At 43.2% G+C, this 25,900-nt stretch overlaps 1 protein-coding gene and 1 long non-coding RNA gene across 2 annotated transcripts in view; both read right to left on the reverse strand.

The window, feature by feature from the left end:
* Positions 1–129: 129 nt before the first annotated feature.
* LOC148129614 (uncharacterized) lies at positions 130–4,404 on the reverse strand. Its single transcript, XR_015745221.1, has 2 exons — positions 3,890–4,404; positions 130–3,752 (listed from the first exon to the last, which is right to left on the reverse strand). It is a non-coding gene; the product is annotated as an uncharacterized LOC148129614 (long non-coding RNA).
* A 762-nt stretch (positions 4,405–5,166) lies between these two features.
* Positions 5,167–25,900, reverse strand: part of PPIL2 (peptidylprolyl isomerase like 2) — a 34,172-nt gene continuing 13,438 nt past the window's right edge. Inside the window, exons 7-20 of the mRNA XM_087942440.1 lie at positions 25,889–25,900; positions 25,638–25,727; positions 22,612–22,687; positions 21,884–22,044; positions 20,986–21,061; positions 19,626–19,732; positions 13,462–13,551; positions 12,451–12,484; positions 11,178–11,295; positions 10,601–10,657; positions 9,529–9,601; positions 9,345–9,407; positions 8,288–8,424; positions 5,167–7,193 (exon numbers count right to left, since the gene is read on the reverse strand). The exon at positions 25,889–25,900 is cut by the window's right edge and continues 80 nt beyond it. Of these exons, the coding sequence (XP_087798566.1) occupies positions 7,103–7,193; positions 8,288–8,424; positions 9,345–9,407; positions 9,529–9,601; positions 10,601–10,657; positions 11,178–11,295; positions 12,451–12,484; positions 13,462–13,551; positions 19,626–19,732; positions 20,986–21,061; positions 21,884–22,044; positions 22,612–22,687; positions 25,638–25,727; positions 25,889–25,900 (1,185 nt within the window). The 3' untranslated portion in view covers positions 5,167–7,102. The remainder of the gene's footprint in view (positions 7,194–8,287; positions 8,425–9,344; positions 9,408–9,528; positions 9,602–10,600; positions 10,658–11,177; positions 11,296–12,450; positions 12,485–13,461; positions 13,552–19,625; positions 19,733–20,985; positions 21,062–21,883; positions 22,045–22,611; positions 22,688–25,637; positions 25,728–25,888) is intronic.

Consider the following 25,900-nt stretch of genomic DNA (forward strand, 5'->3'; position numbering starts at 1 on the left):
TGGTTCTCGCCTCAGCAATACTATACACAATTTGTGGTTTCACTTTATTGTATCTCTTTGACAGTATCACAATAAAAACTTTCCGTTGTTTTGTTGAATGTGACTTTTTATTTTCTCTCTCTCTCTCCCTCCCCCTCCCTCCCTCCCTGCTCGGGCCGCATTTTCCTCCCCAAATGGTTGATGCGTCATTTTTGTTTGGTGAGAAAGCAGATCGGAGACGGGCCTCAAAGTCTTGCTCCCCAAGAGATAGTCCTTGACTTATGACTGTAACCGAGCCCAGGACTTGTGTTGCTAAGCGAGAAAGTTGGATACAGAATCAAGGTTTTATTCCCATAGATAGTCCTCGTCTTACAACCAAAACTGAGCCAAGAATTTCCGTTGTTAAGCAAGATACTTGTGGGTTTTGCCTCATTTTACGACCTTTCTTGCCACAGTCGATAAGTGAATCCTTGCAGTTATTAATTAACACGGTTGTTCAGTGAATCTGGCTTCCCCATGGACTTTGCTCGTGAGAAGGTCGCAAAAGGGATCACACAGCCCCCGGGACTCTCCAACCATCATAAATATGAGTCATTCTAATTGCATCACAGTGGGGATCGTGTCATGGCCGTAAGTGTTGTGTCCATTTTTTTCAGGGCGCTTGCGACTTCAGTCACTAAACAGTTATAGGTCGACACCTATTTGCATTTCAGAAAATATTTCAATTTTTTATTTGTTTATTAAATGTATATGCCGACTGTTTCCCCACCCCCCCTGACAAGAACTCCGGGTGGCAAAAACGGATAGTTTGGGTTGTTTGAAAAAAAAAACCAAAACCCTACTCCTGTTCGTTTTCTGCCTGCCTGCCCAGTGTGTGTGGCAACAACACAAAGGCCGATTGTCACAAACCCTTGCTGATCTGGCAGAAAGATCCCCTTTCTTCCCGCTGCGGCTCTAATCTGGAGGCGATGAGACGCCGGAGGCCAAGAATGAGGAGAAACGGCTGTGGGCACAATCCACACAATGGTTGGCGCTGTTCGCTTCGGCTCACCAACGCAGGCAGCCTAAGCCGCATCGTCTCCCTCTGACGTTCAGCCTCCCTCTCTTATCGGAGTTGTCCTTCCATCCGTCATCTCTGTGCTGAATCCTCGTAGAACTTCCCCTCTTGTGTTTTTGGAGAGCTCTGCGCCATCCCCATTTAAATCGATACGTCCGTGCAATAACTTGGGAAACCTCCAGTTGGTGCCCGGGGAAAGTTTATTTTATTTGTTGATAAATTTATACGCTGCTCACTGTCGAGCGACTCCGGGCAGCTCACAGACATCGCAAAAGCGAGTACAAGTCATCCTTCCATCCTTTATCTTTGCGCTGAATGTCCTGAATTAAACTTTCCTCTGTATAGTTGGAGAGCTTTGCGCGATCCCTGAACTGCAGAAGCTTCCCTCTGTCATATGAGGAGAGCTGCTTTGGACTGAGTCCCAACGGACAATCTAGGAATCAAGGTGTGCTGTCATGCCCTCTCTCTCTCACACACACACATAACTCTGGTTTAGTGGGTTTATTAATACTCCCCAGTAACTCCCTTCATCCAAAACCTAGAACTGTCCCGATTTAAGTCCAGCTACAAGCAGACCGACGTTAGTCTCCAGAACAATGGCCAAAGAGTCCGCGAGGCCCTTGAAAGTTTCAAAATCGAGATAAACCCATCAGTCAAAATTAAATCCACAATACAAGAGGGTTCACGAGGCAAGGCAAGTCCAGAGTTTGCAAGACATGATCTGAGTTCGAGGCATGAGGTCCATCTGAAGCAAGGCAAGAATCACAACAGCCAGAAAACACACAGCTAGCAAATGAACACGTCGTTCCGAGCATCACTTCCATCTGTCTGATGTGCTGAAAAGCCAGTTTCTGGTACAGCCCATCAAGAGAGGCGAGGCTGCCTCCGCGCGAGTAATCTGGCTGACCTCTACCCTATGTGTTTTTGGATCAAGTGCAGAAGGCAGTTCCTCCTCCTCGTTGACTGGCTGTAGCTGCATCCTTTCCCCACTTGAAGCCTCTGGGCTGTCCTGCTGCAGCTGTGGTTGAGCCAACTCTCTCTCAGATAGCTGCTCGGAGCCACTGACCAAATCCTTTCCAGGTGTGCCCAGAACCGGTTCATTATCCTCCGAGCTGACATCTGGAGAAGAGGTATCTGGGGAAGCATTCAGGAGAGTCGTCACACAAAGTGGGGACCAATCCTTTGCTTAAATTCCACAATTGCCCGCGGATGGTAAGTTTTCTTAGCCAGTTGATAAATACAGAGCTAAAGTGGGGATTGGCTAATTCAGAACCGGGTTAGCCAAAATGTTAAAAGAAAAAAGGGTTTGCAAAGGAAAAGAGAAACCACGAAGACTGAAGTGCCCGTCAATTCATTTTCCTCCTTGCTCTTAATTCAATTTAGGGCTTCCTTCCCAAGGGGTTTGACATCACTTCCAGTTGAGAGACCATCACTGCCGCAGGAAAGGAGGTAAGCATTCAAGGCCGCTCTATCCAGCATTGTTTAGGACTTCCTTTCCCCCAAAAACAAAAACCCGTGTCTGAAACATTTGCCTCTTGTCTTTAAAGAAAGCAGGAAAGGCATCGGCTCGAAAAATTGCAGAGAATAGATCCTAAAGCATATAAAACATTCAACTGGAACAAAAGAATCATAGGGTTGGATGGCATTCTAGACCAACTCCCTGCTCAAGGCAGAAGACATAACCATCCTGGTCAAATGATTGTCCAGTCTTATTGTTGAAAACGTCCAGTTTGGTACCCTGGCAAAAATGTATTTATTAAATTTATATGCTGCTCACCATCAAGCTAACTCTGGGCAGCTTACGACAATGCAACAGCAAGTACATGAGGTTAAAACGTAGAGAAAAGAAACAGAGATTAAATAAGTTAAAAATCAAAATACAACAGAGCGAAGCAGGGATTTTCTTTCTGGTTTACTAACCATCTCCGGTGTGGAGTACCCCACCCATTGGAGCCCCAAAATATTTCTCCAAAGTAGAAGAAGCCAAGACTTGCTGGGGAAAACTGGGGCCTGAAGTCCACAGGTCTTAAAATTACCAAGGTTGGATACTCTGTTCCAGAGCGGGATTATTAGATGAAAAGGCTGTTTTTATTTTTCAATTCAGCTGAAATGGCTTTTGTTATCCTGGATCAGATCATTAATTGTAAAAAAGAAAAAAAAAGCATAATACCTGGAACCGATAATAGAATTACAAGAAAGACATAGTTTTGGTATAGGGAAATAATGAGTACGAGGGCACTTGGATCAGGAAAAAAAAAATATATCTTTCCATTTTTTATTTGGCTCTGCTTGGTTGTTCCGTGCCGAACAATGTCTTCTTCTGATCAGGAAATTATTTTAGAAATCGTGCATTGGAGTCTTCTATATAAAATTAGAACTTTCCAATAAAACATAAATAATACAGCCTGCATAACCTTTCTTAATAGGAATGACTCACTTGGCTGTAGACATTAAAAGCTTTCGTTAAATGCTCTTTATGGAAAATGGTTACAGCCACTAATGGCCACTTCTCCTGGGCCTTCAGAGTATAACTCAATCCCAGAACAATTTTTCAGGTTCTTGTTGGCTTCTTCCTCCAATGGAGCCCATAAGGGATTGGAACAACTCCATCCAAGGTATTATAGGTTTTTCTTGAGGGCACTACTAACTTAATACAAGTTTGTGAAGTCCTTGGTGCTCTCTGAGCTTGGTTGTTTTCTAGCAGACGTTTTATGACCTGCCTAGGTAACATCATCAGTGCTAGAAGGGTGTGGGGTCTGCAGAGTGGAGGAGAAGTGGGGGAGGAGGAGAAGATGGGGAGGAAGAGGAGGTGGAGGTCCTCTGAGCATGGTTTTCTAGCAGACCTTTCATGACCTGCCTAGGTAATATCATCAGTGCTCTGATGCATTCATGTAGTGCTGTTGGTCTTACTTTTGGGGGTTTAAACTGCCCTAAACAGTTTATGCAGCAAGCTTTCCTCAGCATTGCTCTCTGCTAATGATTCACTTCACTCTTCTTTTGTTGGCTTAAAAGTCAGTCTGCGGAAAACTGGGTTGTTTTCCTTCTTTACAACATATTCATACTTTTAGATCATTCTGAACTTGGCAAGTTTCACCAGCCTCCTTTCAGCTTCGTAATTTTTCTTCCACTTCTTGCCCTGCCTCCTTCTTTCTATTTTCATACGCAGGCAAAACTACAACCTTTTCTTCAAAAGGACTCGAGGCCCATTACAAACCTTGGAATGGAATGGAATAATGGAATGGAATGGAAGAATAAGAATAAGAAGAAAGAATAGAATAGAATAGAAGAATGAAAGAATAAGAAAGAATAGAATAATGGAATGGAATGGAATGGAAGAATAAGAATAAAGTATAGAATATTAGGATAGAATAGAATGGAATGGAAGAACGGAACGAATAAAGAACAGAACAGAACAGAACAGAACAGAAAGAAGAACAGAATAATGGAATGGAAGAATAAGAATAAGAAAGAATAGAACAGAAGAATGGAATGGAAGAATAAGAAAGAATAGAATAGAATAGAATAGAATAGAATAGAATAAGAATAGAATAGAATAGAATAGAATAGAATAGAATAGAATAGAATAGAATAGAATAGAATAGAATAGAATAGAATAGAATAGAATAGAATAGAACAGAATGGAATAATGGAATGGAATGGAAGAATAAGAAAGAATAGAATAGAAAAGAATAATAGAATGGAATGGAAGAATAAGAATAAGAAGAAAGAATAGAATATTATAATAGAATAGAATAGAATAGAAGAAGAAGAAGAAGAAGAAGAAGAAGAAGAAGAAGAAGAAGAAGAAGAAGAAGAAGAAGAAGAAGAAGAAGAAGAAGAAGAAGAAGAAGAATAGAATAGAATAGAATAGAATAGAATAGGAGAATAGGATAGGATAGGATAGGATAGAATAGAACTGGAAGGGACCCTTGGAGGCCTTCTAGTCCAGCCCCCTGCTGAAGCAGGAAAACCTATATCATTTCAGACACGTGGCAGTCCAGTCTCTTCTTAAAAATATGGGTGACTTCATTTTTCTGGCAATGAAATGATTGGGGTGGGGGAAAATCCTAAGTCAGCAGGCTTCTAGGGGATGGGGAGGTTGAGCCCCAAACTGACAATCGGGAGACAAATGAAAATGTAAAACTTTAATGAAAAATATTTCACGGAATCCATCCCGCTTACAAATTTTGTGACCCAGGAAACTTGTACAAAAGTACATTGCAACAGGTTAATTTTTCAAAAGACCACTCTTTCAATTTGCACGGAGTGTATACGCACTGTTTTCTCCTCAAATCCCTGAACAGTCCCCCCCAAAATTAATAATAATAATTTTAGCAAAGAAAACCAGTGACTGATCGGACTACACAGCTAGAATATTCTATCCAGGTAGCACAAGACTCAAGCAGATTGATTGTGCCCAAAGCCAACTCCCTATTTTAGCTCGGTAGGACAAGTGGCAATTCTCATTTTTAGCATGAATGGAGTTAATTGTCATCTTCCTTCTGCTGCAGAACATTTGTCAATGAGATCATCCCCGAAGGAAAAAGTGGTGGGCGATTAAGGATTTTTTTTAAAAAAAAAGAAAAAAGAAAAGAAAAAAAACCCCAACCTCCTCGTGTGTGTGTTTTTTAGCTTGGAAACTACTGTTAGAAATTGGATGTGAGAGGCATCAGGAAGTTTGACCCAAACTCAATGTTTTCTGACATTTGAACGACAACTCTTGAGAGATTTTACTGACCTCTCTAGATGTGTAGGTTTCCCAGAAGGCTCAAGATGGATGGCCGGTGCTGATAATTTCAGGAATGGACTTCTGAAATGGGCCAAACTAAAAGCACACGTCCTCAACAGCAACTCCATTTTGGTGGAGATGGGGAACTAAGCACTGCCATCAAAGGGCAGTGATGAAGAAAAAGGGGCTAAAATGCAGCACCTTTGTATCTTTGGGAAAGATCCTTCAACCCATCATCATCCTCTTTTAACAATCCCATAATCCCTCGCGGAGCGGAGCTTGGGCAACTGAATGGAGCTAGCAGAGCGGTTTACTGGCCCGATGCCCTTCCTGTCACCAATGCAGAGTTTTTTGTTCAGCAGATATGGTCTCAGTGTGCCCAGAAAGAGAAATATCTGCTCTACCTAAGATTGAACTCACAACCTCCCAATAGCGAGAGCTCAACCTCTTGGTAACCACACCACTCCAAAGATCCTTCAACCCTTCCTTGTTGCTGTTTTGCCTTTCTTCACACAAACGCTTCCCGGTTACTGTTCTGTCTGCTTAACTTTTATCACTGTTAGCAAGTAATCGATCACTTACGCCCTTTGGTTTTGGATCAGTTTGCTTCTGGGGGGTCCAGAAATCCTCCTGTCTTCCAAAAGAAGGGAGTTGAAATTCCCCAAAGAGGTAGGTAAGATCAAGTGGCTAGCTGGGTTAGGCCAATAACAATAACTCCACAGGGAGTTTTCCTAGAGGCTTCCTCAGGTATTTTAGGCTACACATCAGAGAGAAGATGGGCCAACAGCTCTTCAGTAGCTAAGAGAAACTGGAGCAGAGTTGCGGCATTAGGTGGATATTGGGGTGTGTGTGTGTGTATTTTGAAGCAGAATTCTCACCGAGCACCACCTGTAAACAAGGATGTTGGCTTGGAATGTCTAGGTGGGAAATCCACAGGTTGCAGAGATAAAAGTTTGTTGTTCAAGAGCATCTGGGCAGCTCTTCAAAATGGGAAGAGCTTGGGAGGGACTGTGGTTTCCCCCACCCAAACTGTCTTCTCCCAAATCCAATCACTCAGCTGTGAAATGGAAGATCTTTCTCCTTTCTTCTACTTGGAACCACGCCCCACCGAAAGAAATCTGCAGGAATCTTTCTGGGTTGTCGCTGACTTATAGGCACTCTGCGAAAAGCTTTCACCAAAGCTCTTCCCAAGCCCACAAAAGGCTGCCAGGGAAACAATATTAAGGGGAAAGGTTGCAGCCAAGAGTCTCATGTTTTTTTGGACAGGGGCAGAGGGCACAGACCTGGCTCTTCTCCATTCCAAGCTGGAAGGTTTGGAGTTGGTCCTCCTCCATGGGCTACCACGAGCTGAAGTCTCCGAAGCCTCCGGTTTTCTTCTCCTTCTTGGCCATCCCGCTGGTGGACGGTCCCTCTTCCGCGGCTCGCTTCCTGCGTCACAAAATGCCCACGTCAAACCCTCCCCATTCCTACAAACAGAGCCTACCTTTAAGGTTCTCCAAAAAGAGGGCAAGAGAGGAGCAGAAATGGACAAAGGGGAGACCAGGAGGACACATCAACTAGTAGTTTCCCCCCACTTTAGTGGTTAAAAAATAAATAAGTGAAAGTCTTTCCGCCTCTTCTTTCGGAGGAGCCAGTTTTGGAACATTAAAAAAAGTGAAGCGTGAAAAGTTCTAATGTCATTTTGAATGGGAGGTCAAGAGAAGCAGGAAGCAAACACCTTAAGGGATCTGGCCTTCATCCACTCATCTAACTGGCTCTAAGGTGCTTTCCTTTGGGACCGACTGATTCTAGTTTGGTCCTGTTCTATTCCTTTTCTCTATTCCATTCCATCCTAGTATTATGTTTTCCTGTTCTGTTCTGTTCTATTCTATTCTATTCTATTCTTTCCTTTCTATTCTATTCTTTCTATTCTATTCCCATTCCATTCTATTCCATTCCATTTAATTCATTCCATTCCATTTTCATTCTATTCTATTCCATATTCTATTCTATTTATTTTAATTCTATACTATTTTCTATTCTATTCTATATATTCTATTCTATTTTATATTCTATTCTCTATTCTAATCTATTTATTCTAATTCCATTATATTCCGTTCTATTTTCTATTATATTCCATTCTATTTCTATTCTATTCTATTCTATTCTATTTTTTCTTTTCTATTTTCTATTCTATTTATTTTAATTCTATTCTATTCTATTCTATTCTATTCTATTCTATTCTATTCTATTCTATTCTATTCTATTCTATTCTATTCTATTTTCTATTCTTTCCATATTCTATTCTTTCCATATTCTACTGTATTCCATTCCATTCCATTTCTATTCTATTCATTATCCTATCCCATCCTTCTATTTCTATTTTTCACTACCTGAACCCACAAAAATGTTCGCACAAATTCAATAGGATCAACTGGCAGAGGTTATTTTTTTCTAGATCACATACACATGCAAGGATTGCTTGATCTCCCCATCGAAAAGAACCTAGGAATTCCAAAAAGTAAAATACAACCAGAACTTACGCTGCTGCTATATTTATGTATTTCCCAACTCCTGTGCGATAAGTTTTGGGTGCGGGAGGTTCCTTCTTTGGGACTTCTTTGCTTTCTCTCTTCGTTGCCTCCTCTTCCTGCTGGGCCTTCTCTCGTTCTTGGGCCACCTTGGAGAAAGTGAATGGAGTCAGATCAATCTTCCTGAAAAAAAACCTTGAAAATGAGGTTTCAAATGGGTCACAGAGCACATCAGCTGAAAATGTGAGGTGGGCAACAGCTGCACGAAATTTTTAGTTTTTACAACTGTAAGGTGCTCAGAGTTATTGGTTGAGATGAGCAGCTATAGGAAGGAAGGAAGGAAGGAAGGAAGGAAGGAAGGAAGGAAGGAAGGAAGGAAGGAAGGAAGGAAGGAAGGAAGGAAGGAAAGAAGGAAGGAAAGAAAGAAAAGAGATAAAGAGGGAAGGAAGGATGGGAGGAAGGAAGGAAGAGGAAAGGAAAGAAGGAAAGGGAAGGAAGGAAAAGAGGTAAATAGGGAAGAAAGGATGGAAGAAAGGAAAAGGTAAAGAAGGAAGGAAGGAAAAGGAGAGGGGAAGGAGGGAGGGAAAGAAGGAAGGAAAGAAAGAAAGAAATGAAGCAGGAAGGGGAAAAGAAGGAAAGAGAAAATGGAGAGGGGGAAGAAAGGAGAAAGAAAAATGGAGAGAAGGGAGGAAGGAAAGGAAGAAAAAGAAAAGGAAGGAAGAAAAAAGGAAGGAAAGACAGATCTTTCTTGCCCTCTGTTGCTTCCTCATTTTTGAGAAAGGAAGCAAGGTGGGATCTGAGAATAACCACACAAAGGCACAACTCCTAGCCAATGAGGTTGCTTTTGTGGTCATAAGGTGAGGACTACCTATACTCTGTGTGGCCACTCAGGCCGAGAGCTTTTGAGAGAACGACAGATAGAAACTTTTGATCACTCACCGACCCATCCGGTCGTGCAAAAATTCCAGTATTTCTGGAATTTCCCACCAGCCAAATGAAAACAAATATATGAGAGAATTTGGGAGGGTAATTTGGCAAATGAGTTCCTGAACTCTTTTTGTACTCTCACCTGGGCATCGGCCTCTTCGTATGGATCGACAAAAACTGTTGTGGACTTGATTTTTATTTCCTCCTAAAGTTAAAAAAAAAAAAGAGAGGCCTTTGGCTGCTGCTTGGTGCAAAGTTAAAATCGTTAAATCGAGCCAAGGCTGTTTTTCCATCCCCGTTTGATTTTTTGCCCCACAGAGACTGACCTGGGGACGGTCCGTTTTGGGATCGCTCTCTATGTTCTCCATCGCAGTGAGGGTCTCAAAGCCGCCTACCACTCTGGGGAAAGGAAGAGAAAACCCGCGCGGAGTAAGGACGACGTAGCATGAAAAGCCCAACCAACTTCAAAATTCGGGGGGGGGGAGCTGGCGTGCCCAATGGAGGGAAGGAACAGGAGGAGGCTACCCGGTGGTGGCCCTGATAAGTCCAAAGGGAAATCATAAGCACCAAATGGAAGGCAGCTGGGGTGTTTAGCCTGCTTCCATTTAGAATGGAATAAGAAAGAATAGAATAATAGAATAGAATAAATAATAGAATAGAATAAATAGAATAGAATAGAATAGAATAATAGAATAAATAATAGAATAGAATAAATAATAGAATGCAACAGAATAATAGAATAGAATAATAGAATAGAATAAATAGAATAGAATAGAATAATAATAGAATAGAATAGAATAAATAATAGAATAGAATAAATAATAGAATGCAACAGAATAATAGAATAGAAAATAGAATAATAAATAGAATAATAAAATAGAATAGAATAAAAGAATAGAATAATAATAGAATAAAAATAGAATACAACAGAATAATAGAATAGAATAAATAATAGAATGCAACAGAATAATAGGAATAAATAATAGAATGCAACAGAATAATAATAGAATAAATAATAGAAAACAAGATTAATAAAAGAATAGAATACAACAGAATAAATAGAATGCAACAGAATAATAATAGAATAGAATAATAGAATAGAATACAACAGAATAATAGAATAAATAATAGAATACAACAGAATAATAATAGAATAAATAATAGAAAACAACAGAATAATAATAGAATAATAATAGAACAGGAGAAAAGAATAGAATAGAATAGGAGAATAGAGCCATGGGGACTCCTGGGAGCGGAGGGGAGGGGTGGGCGGGGCCAGCCAGGAGTGGGATTTGGGGGTTTCTCCAAACTGCACAGAATCTTAACTAGGGGACCCTCCCGAACCCCCGTGGACCCCCAGCAGCCCAACCCTGGATAGAGAGAAAAGTCTTAGTTTACCTTCCAAAGATGGTGTGCTTCTTATCCAGGTACGCACAGGAGCGGAAAGTAATGAAGCTGAAAAGGAAAAAAAGAAAGAAAAGAAAAGGGAGCCATGAAACGAACCCTTCAAGAGCTTCCAAAATATGGAGTTCAACGCCAGGTTTGACACAAACAGCTGGGATTCCTTCTCAGCTCAAGGTACGCACAGGCAGTCCTCGACTTACAACGGTTCCCTCAGCGAGAGCTCCAAAGTTACAAACGGCACCACTTTCTGACCCTTTTTCACACTTAAAAAGGCCGTTGGCAGCATCCCCACCATTGCACGATATACGTTTGGGAGGCTTGGCCACCGACTCACCTTTATGAAGGGGGCAGCCTCCCTGGGGAAAGGGGGGGGTGTCACGTGATTCCCCCCTTTTGCGACCTTCTGACACGCCGGGCCCACGGGGAAGCCAGATTCGCTTAACAACCGCAGGGATTCACTTAAAACGTGGCCAAGAAAAGTCGTTAAAAGGGGGCCAAACTCACAGAGCAAATTTCTCAAAATATATTTTGGGCTCAATTGTGGCCGAGGAGCACCGTGTACACCACTTACAACTGAGATTTGTTGGTGTTGGGCCCTGTGTTGGCCATGCTGAGGACACCTCGCCCCGTGTGGGACAAATTGGGCCTCAGTTCGTCTTTGAACGGCTTTCCCCAGTACGATTCTCCTCCTGAAATAAAAACATGGACATGCCTTAAAGCCGGCCCTCCTTCCACTTGATAGAATGAAGACAGGGTGAGAAGGTTAAGAGGGACAGGGGAGAATTTTCCACATGAAATAAAAGCCAACAGGCTGCCTAGGAGCAACTCTTGGGTTCCACCATAGCTCCTCAGAAGCACCTTCTCTGGATGGTGGAGAAGACATTCCATGGATGGTGGAGGAGACATTCCATGGATGGTGGAGGAGACATTCCATGGATGGTGGATAAGACATTCCATGGATGGTGGAGGAGACACTCCATGGATGGTGGAGGAGACACTCCATGGATGGTGGAGGAGATATTCCATGGATGGTGGAGGAGATATTCCATGGATGGTGGGGAGACATTCCGTGGATGGTGGAGGAGACACTCCGTGGATGGTGGGGACACTCCGTGGATGGTGGAGGAGACACTCCGTGGATGGTGGAGGAGACACTCCGTGGATGGTGGAGGAGATATTCCATGGATGGTGGAGGAGATATTCCATGGATGGTGGAGGAGATATTCCATGGATGGTGGAAGAGACACTCCATGGATGGTGGATAAGACATCTTATATATATATAAGTGGGACTAGAACTCACTGGCTCCTGGTGATTGGCCCAAGATCACTCAGTTGGCTTTCATGCCTAAGGTGGGACTAGAACTCACCATCTCCTGTTGATTGGCCCAAAGTCACCCAGTTGGCTTCCATGGCTAAGGTGGAACTAGAACTCACTGGCTCCTGGTGATTGGCCCTAAGTCACCCAGTTGGATACAATAGGACTAGAACTCACCGTCTCCGTGGTTTCTACTCTAGTCTAATCCAGTATCTTAACCAATAAACCAAACTGCCTCAAAATGTGGAGACTGCCTCCTCCCCAAATCCTGAATGTTTTCTCAACTCCGCAGCTGAGATGCAGCAATGGATTCGGAACACAGGACCTTAATTTAAACATCATCATCATTATTATTATTATTTCTATTAAGATAGGAATAATTTAGTTGATTAAATTAAGAATGCCAGCAGACTCCTCCTATTTTTGGCTACCATAGACTAACGAGATTCTCCATCTCCTGCAGGGTCCACAAAAATTTAACATAAATCAAACCAGAAAGAAGAGAAAGAAAATCTCAGATATTTTACCTGTCCCCGTCCCGGTTGGGTCTCCACCTTGAATCTAGACATTCAAAAGATAAAGACAATGTTAAGGTGGGATGGGGGAAAAGCTGAACAGCCGTGGATTAATTGTTGAGATCATTCAAGGTGTTACTTTTTATCAGCTGGTAAGGGAACTCTGGCGCTCCAGGAAATGTTTCTCTTCATGTAAAGTGTTAAGTTTTACATTCCCTGCAGTTGTTGATCCAGAAGGGATGGTGACAACTGCACCAGGAAAGCCGTTAATCAAGACCCACAACTCTCTCTCTCCATCCTCTCTTCTCTCTCTCTCTCTCTCCTCTTCTCTCTTTTCTCCTCTCTCCTCTCCTCTCCTCTATCTTCTCTCTCTCATATGCCTCTCTCCTCTATTTTCTATCTCTCCTCATCCTCATCTCTCTTCTCTTCTTTCATCTTCTCTCTCATCCTTTCGCCTCTTCTCTCCTCTCTTCTTCTTTCATCTCTCTCTCTCCTCATCCTCTCTTCTCTCTCTATCTCCCCCCCCCCACACACACCATTTCTCTAGTTTGCAGACCTAAGATTGCAGAGAAGAACAACCAAGATGATCAAACGTCTGGAGGCTGAAACATATGATGAACGGTTGCAAGAACTGGGCATGGCTAGTCTGGGGAAGAGAAGGACCAGGGGAGACATGACAGCGGTCTTCCAATATTTGAGGGGCTGCCCCAGAGAGGAGGAAGGGGCCAAGCTATTTTCCAAAGCACCTTAAGGCCAGGCAAGGAATAATGGATGGAAACTGAACAAGGAGAAATTCAACCTGGAAATAAGGAGGAATTTTCTGACAGTGAGAACAACCAACCGATGGAACAGAAATTGTGGGAACTTCATCACTAGAGGCTTTCAAGAAGAGACTGGACTGCCGTCTGTCAGAAATGGTGTAGGGTTTCCTGCTTGGGCAGGGGGTTGGACTAGACGACCTACAAGGTCTCTTCCAACTCTGTTAATTTGAATCTACCTTTGGCCTCCTGGTTCGATACTCACCACGAAATTGCGAATTGATCGGTGAAATATGGTCCCGTCGTAGTATTTCTTCTTGCAGAGTTTAATGAAGTTTTCACAGGTTTTAGGGGTCTGGGAAAGACAGAAAAACAAACAAACCACTGCTTAGAATGGAATTGAGTCTGTTTTTACCCAGGAAAGCCGTTCAGGGTATGAACAAAACACTTGTTCTCTGTCTGTCTTTTGTTATCATATCAGATAGGTTCTTGTCATTTTCTTTTCCATTGCTTATTTTATTGCTTGGTACTTCCATACATTAAAATGAAATTTTGTGACGTACAGATCTCCCCTCCCAAAAAAAGCTACATAAACATGACAAGATAAATAATTACTAAATTAGGCATATACCCACATATATTTATATGATACAGAGAAACAATGCGGTATAGTTTGGTTCATTTCTTCATTTTTATTGTCTTAAGCCTCCTAGCGAAGCCCCAGGGCCAGATACAGGCAGTCTCCAATGTAAGTTCATTTAGTGACCAAAGTTACAACGGCGCTTTAAAAAAATGGGACTTAGCACCGTTTTTCACATTTACGACCGTTGAAGCCACCCCATGCTCACACGATCAAAAATTCACATCTCTGACAATTGGTTCATATGTCAGCGCTCCCGAAAACCTCCACTCCAACCAATAACTCCGAGACAGACATCCTCTCCAAGGTTCCTTTTATTAAGAGTAGTAAACTGGCACATCCGGGAAATCCCGAATCTGAAATTTCTGAGTTTCCTTGCAATAAGTAAAAAAATTACAAATCCACCCCCTGCACCCATCATGGCATCACATGCCCCAATCACCTTCCATCCCAACTTGAGATGTCCTCTCACCCAGGTGCAGAGATAACATGACCTTGACTTAGAAAAAGAATGCTATTAAGTCTAACCACATACACTCCAAGAAATTCCCCCCTCCCATTTTGCCAGGCTCAAGAATGTGGAAGCGTCTGGTGCTAATATGGCCTCCAAAGCTGACATCACACTTATGATGGTTGCAGCATCCTGGGCTCCGATTTTACGACCTTCTGACAAGTGACGTCCATGGGGAAATCTGGGTTCCTTTAACAAGCGCGTTACCTAACTTAACAAATACAACGATTCACTTAGCAATGGTGGGAAGGCCGTAAAACGGGTCAAAACTCATTTAACAAACGTTTCACTTGGCAACATAAATTTTGGGCTCAACGGCATTCGTAACTTGAGGATTACTGTAATAAAATTTAACCAATAAATCATAAATAAATCATAGCTATGGCTGAGATTATAGGTAAAACTATTGACATACAATAGTTTTAGTGCTTGTTCAAAGGTGCGATGTACCGAAAAAAAGTGACTTATGACCAGTTTTCACAATTGTTGCCGCATTTCCAACCAAATGTTGGATACTTGGCACCTGACTCATTATTTATGACGGTGTAGGTGTTGTTCTAACTTTCAACAGTCTCTAAATGGATGTTCGTAAGTGGAGAACTATCTGCAAAAAGGAATTTTCCTTGAAGGAAATTTTAAGCCCTGTTTGCGCGCTCAGCAAAGCAATAATGAATTTAAGCAACAGGGGAAAAAGAGATAAGAGGCGTCCTTCACAAACACTCTGTGGGCTGCAAATTATTTTCCACTGATTTTATTTATATTTATACACACGCGGTCTTTCTCCTCTTTCCACACGCATGGAGAGAGAGAACTGGTTCCCATGGCCACTGCGTGTGCATCATACGAGGCGCATAACATTCTGGCAAGCAAGCCAGGGTTGCCTTAGCAACATTCCTGAAAGGAAGGATAAGGGGTTGGAAAAAAACAAACAGCTGAAAACTCCCTTGGAAAGAGAAGAAGCCCGTTCCTTTCTTCTATTTTTCCTGCCATTTCGCCAGATTCCAGATTTTGGAATTTTTGGCTTTGAGCTCCCGGGAGGGGGAAAAAAAACCCCCACAACCACCAAAATCTGATTTGGCTCACGGCTTCGACCCGTTTTGCTATTGGTCAAAAGCAAAAGGACGTTGGGTAGGGAGACAAAAGACGTTCGGAAAGAACAAAGCATCAACTTCACCAAGGGAGGTTGTGGTTTTCCAAGATTAGATGACCGGGGAAAGACAGGAGAAATGAAAGAAAGAGGATATTCTGATTAAAAGAAGAAGAAAAAATAGAATAGGGAACATGGCAAAGAGGAATTAAAACCAGTTTTAGCTCTGAGATCCAGAAGCTCTTTTGGCCAAATCTACAAGTAACTGAGAAGTCTTTGAAGATCAAATAACAGATTAGCGGAGTTGGAAGGGACCTTGGAGGTCTTCCAAACCAACCCCCAGCTCAAGCAGGAGACCCTATACCCATGATAGCGAACCTATGGCACACAGAGCCATTTGTGCTGACACATGAGCCGCAGGCAAACTTACCTCACTGCACATGCGTGCGCCTCACAGCTGATTTTTTCTGCTGGTTTCAGGGCCCTTTTCGGCCTCCCATAGACTTGGAAAAACCTCCGCAAGGCTTTTTAGGACGAATTATAGGCCCGTTTCGTCACTTCCTGTAATACCGGAAGGGACGAAACAGGCATATTATTCACCCTGAAAAGCCTTGCAGAGGCTTTTTCCAAGCCTCTGAGATGCCAAAAAAGGCCTCAAACCAGCCAAAAAATCAGCTGTGAGGCGCAGGGCAGATAAGGGGGTGACGGGGATTGCACGTTCATGCGCAGGGGGCGCATTGCATTCTGGGTGCCAACAGCCCCAAAAGGTTAGCCACCACTGCCCTATACCGTTTCAGACAAATTTCAGAGTAGTAAAGTTCTTTGCAGGTAGACTAACACCACCGCAGGACACGATCTGGGTTAGAACCCCGGTATATTCTTTTCTTTTTGCCATCAAGAAATGCAATGGCTCTACCTAACTGCCCAACTTGTATTATCCTTTTTTTTTAAAACTTGTCTTCTGATAGATCTAAAATGCTTGTTTCCTGTTCTAGGGAAGAAGGCTCTTGGAAAAGTGGGAGATTCTCAGGTCACGGTTGTCCCAAAGGTGTTTTTTCAGGAGGTAACTGGACTTTATTTTTCCTCGCTCCTCATCCAAGAAGCTTCTTCCGTTCTGACTGAAGAATCCTGAATTCCCCACCGTTCAGTTAGAACAGAAGAAGCTTCTTGGATGAGGAGTGAAACCTCTTCGAGAAAAAAAAAACATCCACAAGGAAAAGAAACGAAGAAAGTTCCAGTTGCACCTTTGGGACCTTTGGAAAAACAAGTTCCATACGCCGCAAGGAAGACACCAGTGAGCTGGACAAAATCCTCAATGCACATGAGTCCCCACCCCTTACACCCCTTAGCAGCGCTAGTCCTTTCCAGCCCAAATGTCTTAACACGCATCACCGGGTGACGTTGTCTTCTTCCTTCTACCCATGAGTCATAGCTCTTCCCAGCTACCTTCTGTTGTCCAAAATGGTCTCCTTCCGTGATTCCTAACCTACTGGCTCCTGAAATCTTCACAAGTACATTCAACCAGGGTTTTCGACGGAGGCCACAAAAACATGACACGGCTTCAACGCCTCCAATCGAAGAGATGCACATGGCACTGGGCCACTGGAGGAGTGTGTGATTCCAGCAATGTAAGGCTCTCGATGGCCATCTGTCAGGGATGCTTTAATTAGGATTGATGTGCAAAGGAGGGATCTGGGACCCATGGCCTCCACAAGATGGATGGAAGGAAGGAAGGAACAGAAAGAAAGGAAGGAGATAGAGAAGAAAGGGAGGGATAAAGGACAAAGGGAAAGAAGTAAACAGAGAAGGGAGGACAAAAGGAAGGGAGAGAGGGAGAATAAGAAGGAAAGAGATAAATGGAGGAAGGGAGGAGATAAAGAGAGGAGAAGGGATAAGAACAAAGGGAAAGAAGTAAAGAGAGAAGGAAGAACAAAAGGAAAGGAGGGAAGGAGGGAGGATAAGAAGGAAAGAAGGGAAAGAGATAAAGGGAGGGAGGGAGGCAAGGACTGGAAACTAAAGATGTAAGGAGATGGATGGAAGAAAAAGGAAGGAAGGAAGGAGATAAAGATAGAAGAAAGGGAGGGATAAGAACAAAGGGAAAGAAGTAAAGAGAGAAGGAAGAACAAAATGAAGGGAGGGAAGGAGGGAGGAAGAACAAAAGAGAAAGAGATAAAGGGAGGAAGGAAGTGAGGAGATAAAGAGAGAAGTAGAACGAAGGAAAAGAATTAAAGAGAGAAGGAAGGACAAAATGAAGGGAGGGAGGAAGAATAAGAAGAGATAAATGGAATAAGAAGAGATAAATAAGAAGAGAGGATAAAGAACAAAGGGAAAGAAGTAAAGAGAAGGAAGAACAAAAGGAAAGAAGGGCGGAGGATGAGAAGGAAAGAAGGGAAAGAGCTAAAGGGAGAGGGGAAGGGAGGAAGAGAGTGGGCAGAACCTAAAGACATAAGGAGATGGATGGAAGAAAAAGGAAGGAAGGAGATAAAAGACAGAAGAAAGGGAGGGATAAGAACAAATGGGAAAGAAGTAAAGAGAAGGAAGGACAGAAGAAAGGGAGGGAGGGAGGATAAGACGGAAGAAAGAGAAAGAAATGGAGGGAGGGAGGGAGGGAGGCAGGCAGGCAGGCAGGAAGGCAGGCAGGCAGGCAGGCAGGCAGGCAGGCAGGAAGGAAGGCAGGAAGGAAGGAAGGCAGGCAGGAAGGCAGGCAGGCAGGCAGGAAGGAAGGCAGGCAGGCAGGCAGGCAGGCAGGCAGGCAGGCAGGCAGGCAGGCAGGCAGGCAGGCAGGAAGGAAGGAAGGAAGGAAGGAAGGAAGGAAGGAAGGAAGGAAGGAAGGAAGGAAGGCAAGAGGGAAGGAAGGAGACACAGAAAAAGAGGGGGAAGAGGAGAAAGAACGAGACAGGGCTCAGGGCTATTCAACAGGCAGGGAGAAAAATGAAAGGCTCCTGCACAACACCAAGTTGTGGCAAGAAGTCCACCACTTTGCCCACTGGCCACATCTGAAGCCACCCCCACCCACCCACCCCCAGGCTCCCTGCTTCTTACCTCCACATGGAGGATCTAAACATACACCCTGGAGGCAAACCTCTTCCCACCCTCCTTCTTCTCCCCAGGGAGATTCATCCAGGTAATCACAGAGCGTTTGTCTTGGACGCCGATCGCAAGAGGGGTTCGTCAGCCTGTTTTAAACACACCGCTCTGTTTTTACTCCAGGTACTCTTCGCCTTACGAGCCCCCAAACTGAGCCCAAAATGCAAGTCACTAAGCGGGGATGATAAAAACTTCACAGGTGGGAATCCACATTTTATCCACAATCTGGAAAGATTTTACAGATGAGCTGGGCTGGCGCAGTGATTAGAATGCAGTATGGCAGGCTGATGCTGCCGGCTGCCAACAGTTTGATCCTGACTGGCTCCAGGTTGGCTCAGCCTTCCATCCTTGTGAGGTGGGTCAAATGAGGACCCAGATTTTTGGGGGCAAGAGGCTGACTCTGTAAACCGCTGAGAGAGGGCTGGAAAGCACTGTGAAGCAGTATATAAGTCTAAGGGCTATTGCTATTGCTCTTCCTTTTCTCCCTTTCCTTCCATCCATCCATCGACGGTGCACTGTGTAGAATGCAGTACTGCAAGCTAACTCTGCCCACTGCCAGTTGTTCGATCCTGACTGGCTCAAGGTTGACTCAGCCTTCCATTGTTCCAAGGTGGGTAAAATGAGGACTGTAAACCACTTAGAGAGGGCTGTAAAGCACTATAAAGCAGTATATAAGTCTAAGAGCTATTGCTATTGTTCTTCCTTTTCTCCTTTTTCCTTCCTTCCTTCCTTCCTTCCTCCCTCCCTCCCTCCCTCCCTCCCTCCCTCCCCATCCATCCATCCATCCATCCATCTATGGTGCAGTGGTTAAAATACAGTATTGCAAGCTAACTCTGCCCCCTGCCAGCAGTTTGATCCTGACCGGATCAAGGTTGACTCAGCCTTCCCTCCTTCCGAGGTCGATAAAATGAGGACCAAGATTATTGGGGGCAAAAGGCTGGCTCTGTCAAACTGCTTAGAGAGGGCTGTAAAGCTCTGTAAAGCAGTATATAAACCTACCGGCTATTGCTATTTCTAGGACCATCCACCTTGGGGCATCTGAAGGACCTTCTTCTACACCTGAAGACTTGGCAACCAACGGTAACAAGCCGACTAACTCCTTACCATGTCACAGTGAAGCTCCAGGTTGAGGTCCCCTTGGTTGGTGTGCAACCGGACGTAACCCTTCTTCTTGACATACCGGTACCGTACCACGTCATCGTCAATGGCAGCTGTTCAGAGAGGTCACAGGGTTTCAAGTTATGCGTTTTTGTTTATATACATTTCGTATTTCTAAACCGTCCACCTCCCTCTCTCTCTTTAAGGCTGGTTTAATGTGTACGGCTCCCTCTGCAATGAACCAACAGCCTTGCCACTTAAGCATCGGTATATCTAATTTGATGAAAAGGAGGACCATGGGTGATACAAGAGCAGTCTTCCAATATCTGAGGGGCTGCCCCAAAGAAGAGGGAGTCAAGCTATTATCCAAAGCACCTGAAGGCAGGACAAGAAGCAATGGGTGGAAACTAACCAAGGAGAGAAGCAACCTAAAACTAAGGAGAAATTTCCTAACAGTGAGAACAATTAGCTAGTGGAACAACTTTCCCCCAGAAGCTATAAATGTTCCAACATTGGAAGTTTTTAAGAAGAGAGTGGATAACCATGGGGTTGGACTAGAAGACCTCCAAGGTCCCTTCCAGCTTCTATTCTATTCTATTCTATTCTATTCTATTCTATTCTATTCTATTCTGTGATGTAGATGTATTGTATTCTATTTGTATTGTATTGTATTGTATTTGTATTGTATTGTATTTGTATTGTATTGTATTTGTATTGTATTTGTATTGTATTGTATTGTATTTGTATTGTATTGTATTGTATTGTATTATTTGTATTGTATTGTATTGTATTGTATTGTATTGTATATGTATTGTATTTGTATTGTATTTGTATTGTATTATTTGTATTTGTATTGTATTGTATTGTATTGTATATTGTATATTGTATATATGTATTTGTATTGTATGTATGTATTGTATTGTATTGTATTGTATTGTATTGTATTGTATTGTATTGTATTGTATTGTATTGTATTGTATTGTATTGTATTGTATTGTATTGTACTGTACTGTACTGTATTGTATTCTATTCTAAAGAGAGGAGAGATTTGGAAAATACGATGAAGAAAAATCGCGTCCCTTTTCATTTCTTTAAGCTCTCGAAAGCTCAATCAATTCAGTTCTATATTCTGTTCTATATGTTACCGATCAACACACGGTCCTCAAAGAGTGGAAATAACAGTAAATAAGAACGAAGTAAATATGTAATAAATGTATATATATATAAACAGAGCACCAGAAGGCAGAACAAGAAGCAATGGAGGGAAACTAACCAAGGAAAGAAGCAACCCAGCACTCAGGAGACATTTCCTGAGAGTTAGAACAATTCACCAGTGGAAAGGTTTGCCTTCGGAAGTCTATTTTACCTGCTTCGTGGGTCGTCTCAGGTGCCATGGCAGTGGATGTGAACGAGGCGCTGACTCTCCCAGTGGAATAGTGAGCCTGTTAAAACAGCAACCGATGAGGACCTCAGGGTGAGAATATTTGCAGTACAAGGTAGTCCTTGACTTACAACAGCTCATTTAGTGACCGAAGTTACATCGTCGCTGTAAAAAAAAAGCGACTTAGGACCGTTTTTCACTCTCAGGACTGGTGACGTGATTTACCTTCGGACGCGTGACAACTGACTTGTAGTTATGACGGTTGCAGTGTCCCCCCGGGGTCGAGCAATCCCCTTTTGTAAGATTCGCTTAACAACCGTGGTACCAACTTAACAGCGGCAGGGATTCGCTTGAACCAACGTGGCACAAGGAAAGTCGTGAAATGGGGCCAAACTATGTCCCCCTTAGTGACATAGGTTTTGGACTTCGTTGTGGTCGCACGTGGAGGGCCACTTGCATTGAAAGAGGAGGAGGGGGTGTGTGTGCATACACCGTGGAGGATGCCAGGAGAGAGTTGTCTTTGTGGAAAATGGCGGCCACGGTGGGCCAGTCTGGACTCCAAACAGGTCATCTGCCTTGTTTTGTTTTCCTCTTCCCTCCTCATTGTATTTCTCTTTTATGCCAGGTCAAGCCATCCATTTCAGTTTATTATAGTCATAGACCAGAGACCAGAACAAAATAAAAACGCTCCATAAATATACAATTAAAAACTCTAGTATAAACAGGGGTGGGATTCAACCGGCGTTACTACTACGTCTTGTGCCAGAATTCTGGGAGTTGAAGTCCTCCCATCTTCCCGCGGCCAAGTTTGGAAATGCAGGGTTCTAGATCTGCTCCATTCTCCAGTCCCTTTTTGAAAATGGCCCTGGACCAATCAACTCACCGCATTCAGCCTGTCCGTTTTCTTCTTCTCTGGCTCTTTCATGGTAGCTGCCAGAATGTCGTCCCCTTTGAATTCTTTGTATAACTCCAACAGCGTCTCTCTGGTCTCGATGTTGGCATTTTTCAGGTAATAGGAGGGGTCGGACCTGGCTTTTTCGTCATCTGCAAAAGATTGTTAACAGGTCAGGAATGGCCTTGCTCACCTGGGAAAACTGGGGAGGGTCAGAGCTACAGGTGTTAACAGGGCGGCGGTGAAATATTGGAGGCCACTGAAGCTAATCAGCATCTAAAGCTGTCTTACTTAAAATGTGGCAGCTTGAAGAGGCTTTAACTCTCAGAATTCCTCAGCCAGAATTCTTTTAAGATGGGTGGAATTCAACTCCCAGAATTCCTCAGCCAGCATGCTTTCACACTTATGACTGTTGTGGATCAAAATTTGGAAACTCGGCAACTTGACTCACATTTATGACGGTTGCAGTGTCCTTGGGGGGGGAGGGGGTCATGTGATCCCCTATTTGTGACCTTCTGACAATGGTGGAAGCCAGATTCACTTAACAACCGTGTTACTCACTGAACAACGGCAGCGATCCGCTGAACCAGTGTGGCAAGAAAGGTCGCAAAATGGAACAAAGCTCACTTCATAAAGGTCTCGCTTAGCCACCAAAGTTTGGGGCCTTCATGGTTGTTGTAAGTCGAGGACTACCTGCAGTTTTCCACCATCCTCCTTACCCGGGTCAGTGACTTTCAAATTGTTCTTCACGTGAAAAAAGCCGGACACGTTAAATTTGTCCACGTTGGTGGGATCCTAAAACGAAATAAATTGAAAAGAGAAGAATAGGAGTTTTGGAACACAATGCTGAGCGGTGCTGCGCATCCGACTCCGTTCAGAAAGCCTCAAACTGCCCAAGGAGCTGCTGATCCAGTTCTACAGAGGAATTACTGTCATCTGCACCTCTGTAACTGTCTGGTTTGGTTCTGCAACCCAACAGGACAGAGACAGACTGCAGAGAGTAATTAGGACGGCAGAAAAAACAATGGCTACCAACCTGCCTTCCATGGAGGACCTGTATGTTTCACAAGTCAAAAAGTGGGCTGTGAAAATATCTACAGACCCCTCACATCCTGCACATTAATTGTTTCAACTCCAACCCTCAAAACAATGCTATAGAGCACTGCACACCAGAACAACTAGACACAAGGACAGTGTCAGTTTTGGAAGCCGTATTAGCAGTTTCTTCCCGAACACCATCACTCTGCTAAACAAATAATTCCCTCAACACTGTTCAACTATTACAAAGTCTGCACTACTATTACTGTTAATCTTCTCATCACTCCTTATCAATCCATCCCCTCCCATTTGTGATTGTAGGACTGTATAACTTTGTCGCTTGTATCCTTACCATTTATATTAACTGTTTCCTAGTATGATTTGATTGCTGATTGTACCCTATGACTATCATTAAGTGTTGTACGTTATGATTCTTGATTCTTAACAAATGAATCTTTTCTTTTATGTATACTTAGAGCATTTGCACCAAGACAAATTATTTGTGTGTCCAATCACACTTGGCCAATAAAGTATTTTCTTTCTTTCTTTCTTTCTTTCTTTCTTTCTTTCTTTCTTTCTTTCTTTCTTTCTTTCTTTCTTTCTTTCTTTCTCTTTCTTTCTTTCTTTCTTTCTTTCTTTCTTTCTTTCTTTCTTTCTTTCTTTCTTTCTCTTTCTTTCTTTCTTTCTTCTTCATTATCATCTATCTATCTATCTATCTATCCTGATCATATCTATCTATCTATCTATCTATCTATCTATCTATCTATCTATCTATCTATCTATCTATCTATCACCAGACGCTTCCACACTCACATTCTTGAGCCTGGGAAAGTGGGAGGGGGGAATTTCTTGGAGTGTATATGTAGTTAGACATAATAACCTTCTTCTAAGTCAAGGTCATGTTATTTCTGCACCTGGTTGAGAGGACGTCTCAAGTTGGGACGGATGATGATTGGGGCATGTGATGCAATGATGGGTGCAGGGGGTGGATTTGTAATTTTTTACTTATTGCAAGGAAACCCAGAAATTTCAGATTTGGGATTTCCTGGATGTGCCAGTTTACTTAATAAAAGGAACCTTGGAGAGGATGTCTGTCTCGGAGTTATTTGTTGGAGTGGAGGTTTTCTGGAATGCTGACAGACAGTTTCCCCCTGAACGCCATCCCTCTGCTAAACAAATAATTCCCTCAACACTGTCCAACTATTTATTTAAGTCTGCATTACTATCACTTTTACTATTAATCCTCCCATCCTTCCTTTCACCCATCCCCTCCCACTTGTGACTCATGACTGTAACCTTGTTGCTTGTATCCTTATGATTCATATTGATTGTTTCCTAGTAGGTTTTGATTGTTTATTGCACCCTATGACTATTATTAAGCATTGTACCTAATGATTCTTGACTCTTGATGAACGTATCCTTTCTTTTTAATGTACACTGAGAACATTTGCATCAAGACAAATTCTTTGTGTGTCCAATCACACTTGGCCAATAACGAATTCTATTCTATTCATAATTTTTTTTTTTTTTTGGGGGAGCCATCAGGGCAGATGGGATTAAAAAAAAAGCTTTGTTTCGTTCCGGCACCATCTCTTTTGAAATGTGACGTGGACGGATTCCAGAGCAGTTTTTTTTTCCCCCCTCTGCCACTGCCAAATACATAAATAAAAATCCGGCACCGCGGGCAAGGATGAACGCCCCTTGGCCCGAATCCAAACCCAGAGCTGAGAGAATGGTCGAAGGAAGAGGAAGGAGGAGGAGGAGGAGGAGGAGATGTCAGTTGGAATGCAAATGGCAGAAGGGGGGCGCAGATGAATGTGGCATTGTGTCTTGCGATAAGAAAGCTTCTTCCAATAATATTCCATTGGCTCACTCGAGAGGGAACGGATTGCCCCATCTCTCATTAAGTGACATAATTGTGCCTTTCACTCAGCCCTGAAATTGTTTGCTCTCTCTGGTAAATAAATCTTTAGTTTTATGGCCCAGCAGTAAAAGTGAACTGACGTTCAGTAAGTCGGGAGGGGAGGAGATGGGGGGGAGAGAAAGAGAGTGAGAAAGAGGGGATGGAGGGAGAGAGACAAAAGAGAAGAGAGAGAGAGAGAGAAGAGAGGAGAGGAGAGGAGAGAGGGAGAGAGAAGGGGGAAGGGAGGGAGAGGGAACAGAAGAGAAGAGCAGGGAGAAGAAAGAGAGAAGAGAGAGAGCAGGAGAGAGGAAGAGAAAGGAGAAGAGAGAGAGAAGGAGGGAGGGAGAGGAAACAGAAGACAATAGAAGGGAAAAGAAAGGAGAGAGGAGAGAGCAGGAGAAAGAACAGGAGAGAGGAAAGAGAAGAGAGAGAGAAAGAGAAGAAGGGATGGAAAGGGGAGAGGGAACAGAAGAGAAGAGCAGAGAGAAGAAAGAGAGAGGAGAGAGAGAGGAGAAAGTAGGAGAGAGAGAGAGAGAAGGAGGGAGGGAGAGGGAACAGAAGACAAGAGAAGGGAGAAGAAAGGGAGAGAGGAGAGAGAGCAGGAGAAAAAGCAGGAGAAAGAGAGAAAAGGAGAGTGAAGAGAGAGAAGAGAGGAAAGAGAAGAGAGAGAGAAAGAGAAGGAGGGAGAGAGAAGAGGGGAAGTGAGCGAGAGGAGAGAGAGAGAGAAGAAATGGAGACTCTTAAAAAACTGGAAAGAGGAGAATGCCAAAACCAAAACCCATTTCATTCTTTTTAAAACTTTACCTGCAATGTAATAATATCTTGCCTGGAAAAGGGCTCATCGCTCAACAGATCCTTAAAGGTCTTGGTTTTTATATTCAGCTGCTCAACCGCCTTGCAAAAAAAGAAAAAGAAAAAAAAGGAAGAAACGGGGAATCAATGGGAGGGTTGAGTGCGGCTCACTTAGCAACCGCCTTGCTTAGCAGTGGAAATGCTGGTTGTAAGTTAGGGAACTACCCGTATCCCCGTGTCTCGTCCACTGTGAACATGCTCACCTCAAAACCAAA

The sequence above is a fragment of the Notechis scutatus genome, chromosome 13 (genome assembly GCF_049901735.1).
Source record: "Notechis scutatus isolate UNSWTSFEM ecotype Mainland chromosome 13, rNotScu1.2, whole genome shotgun sequence".
Lineage (NCBI taxonomy): Eukaryota > Metazoa > Chordata > Lepidosauria > Squamata > Elapidae > Notechis > Notechis scutatus.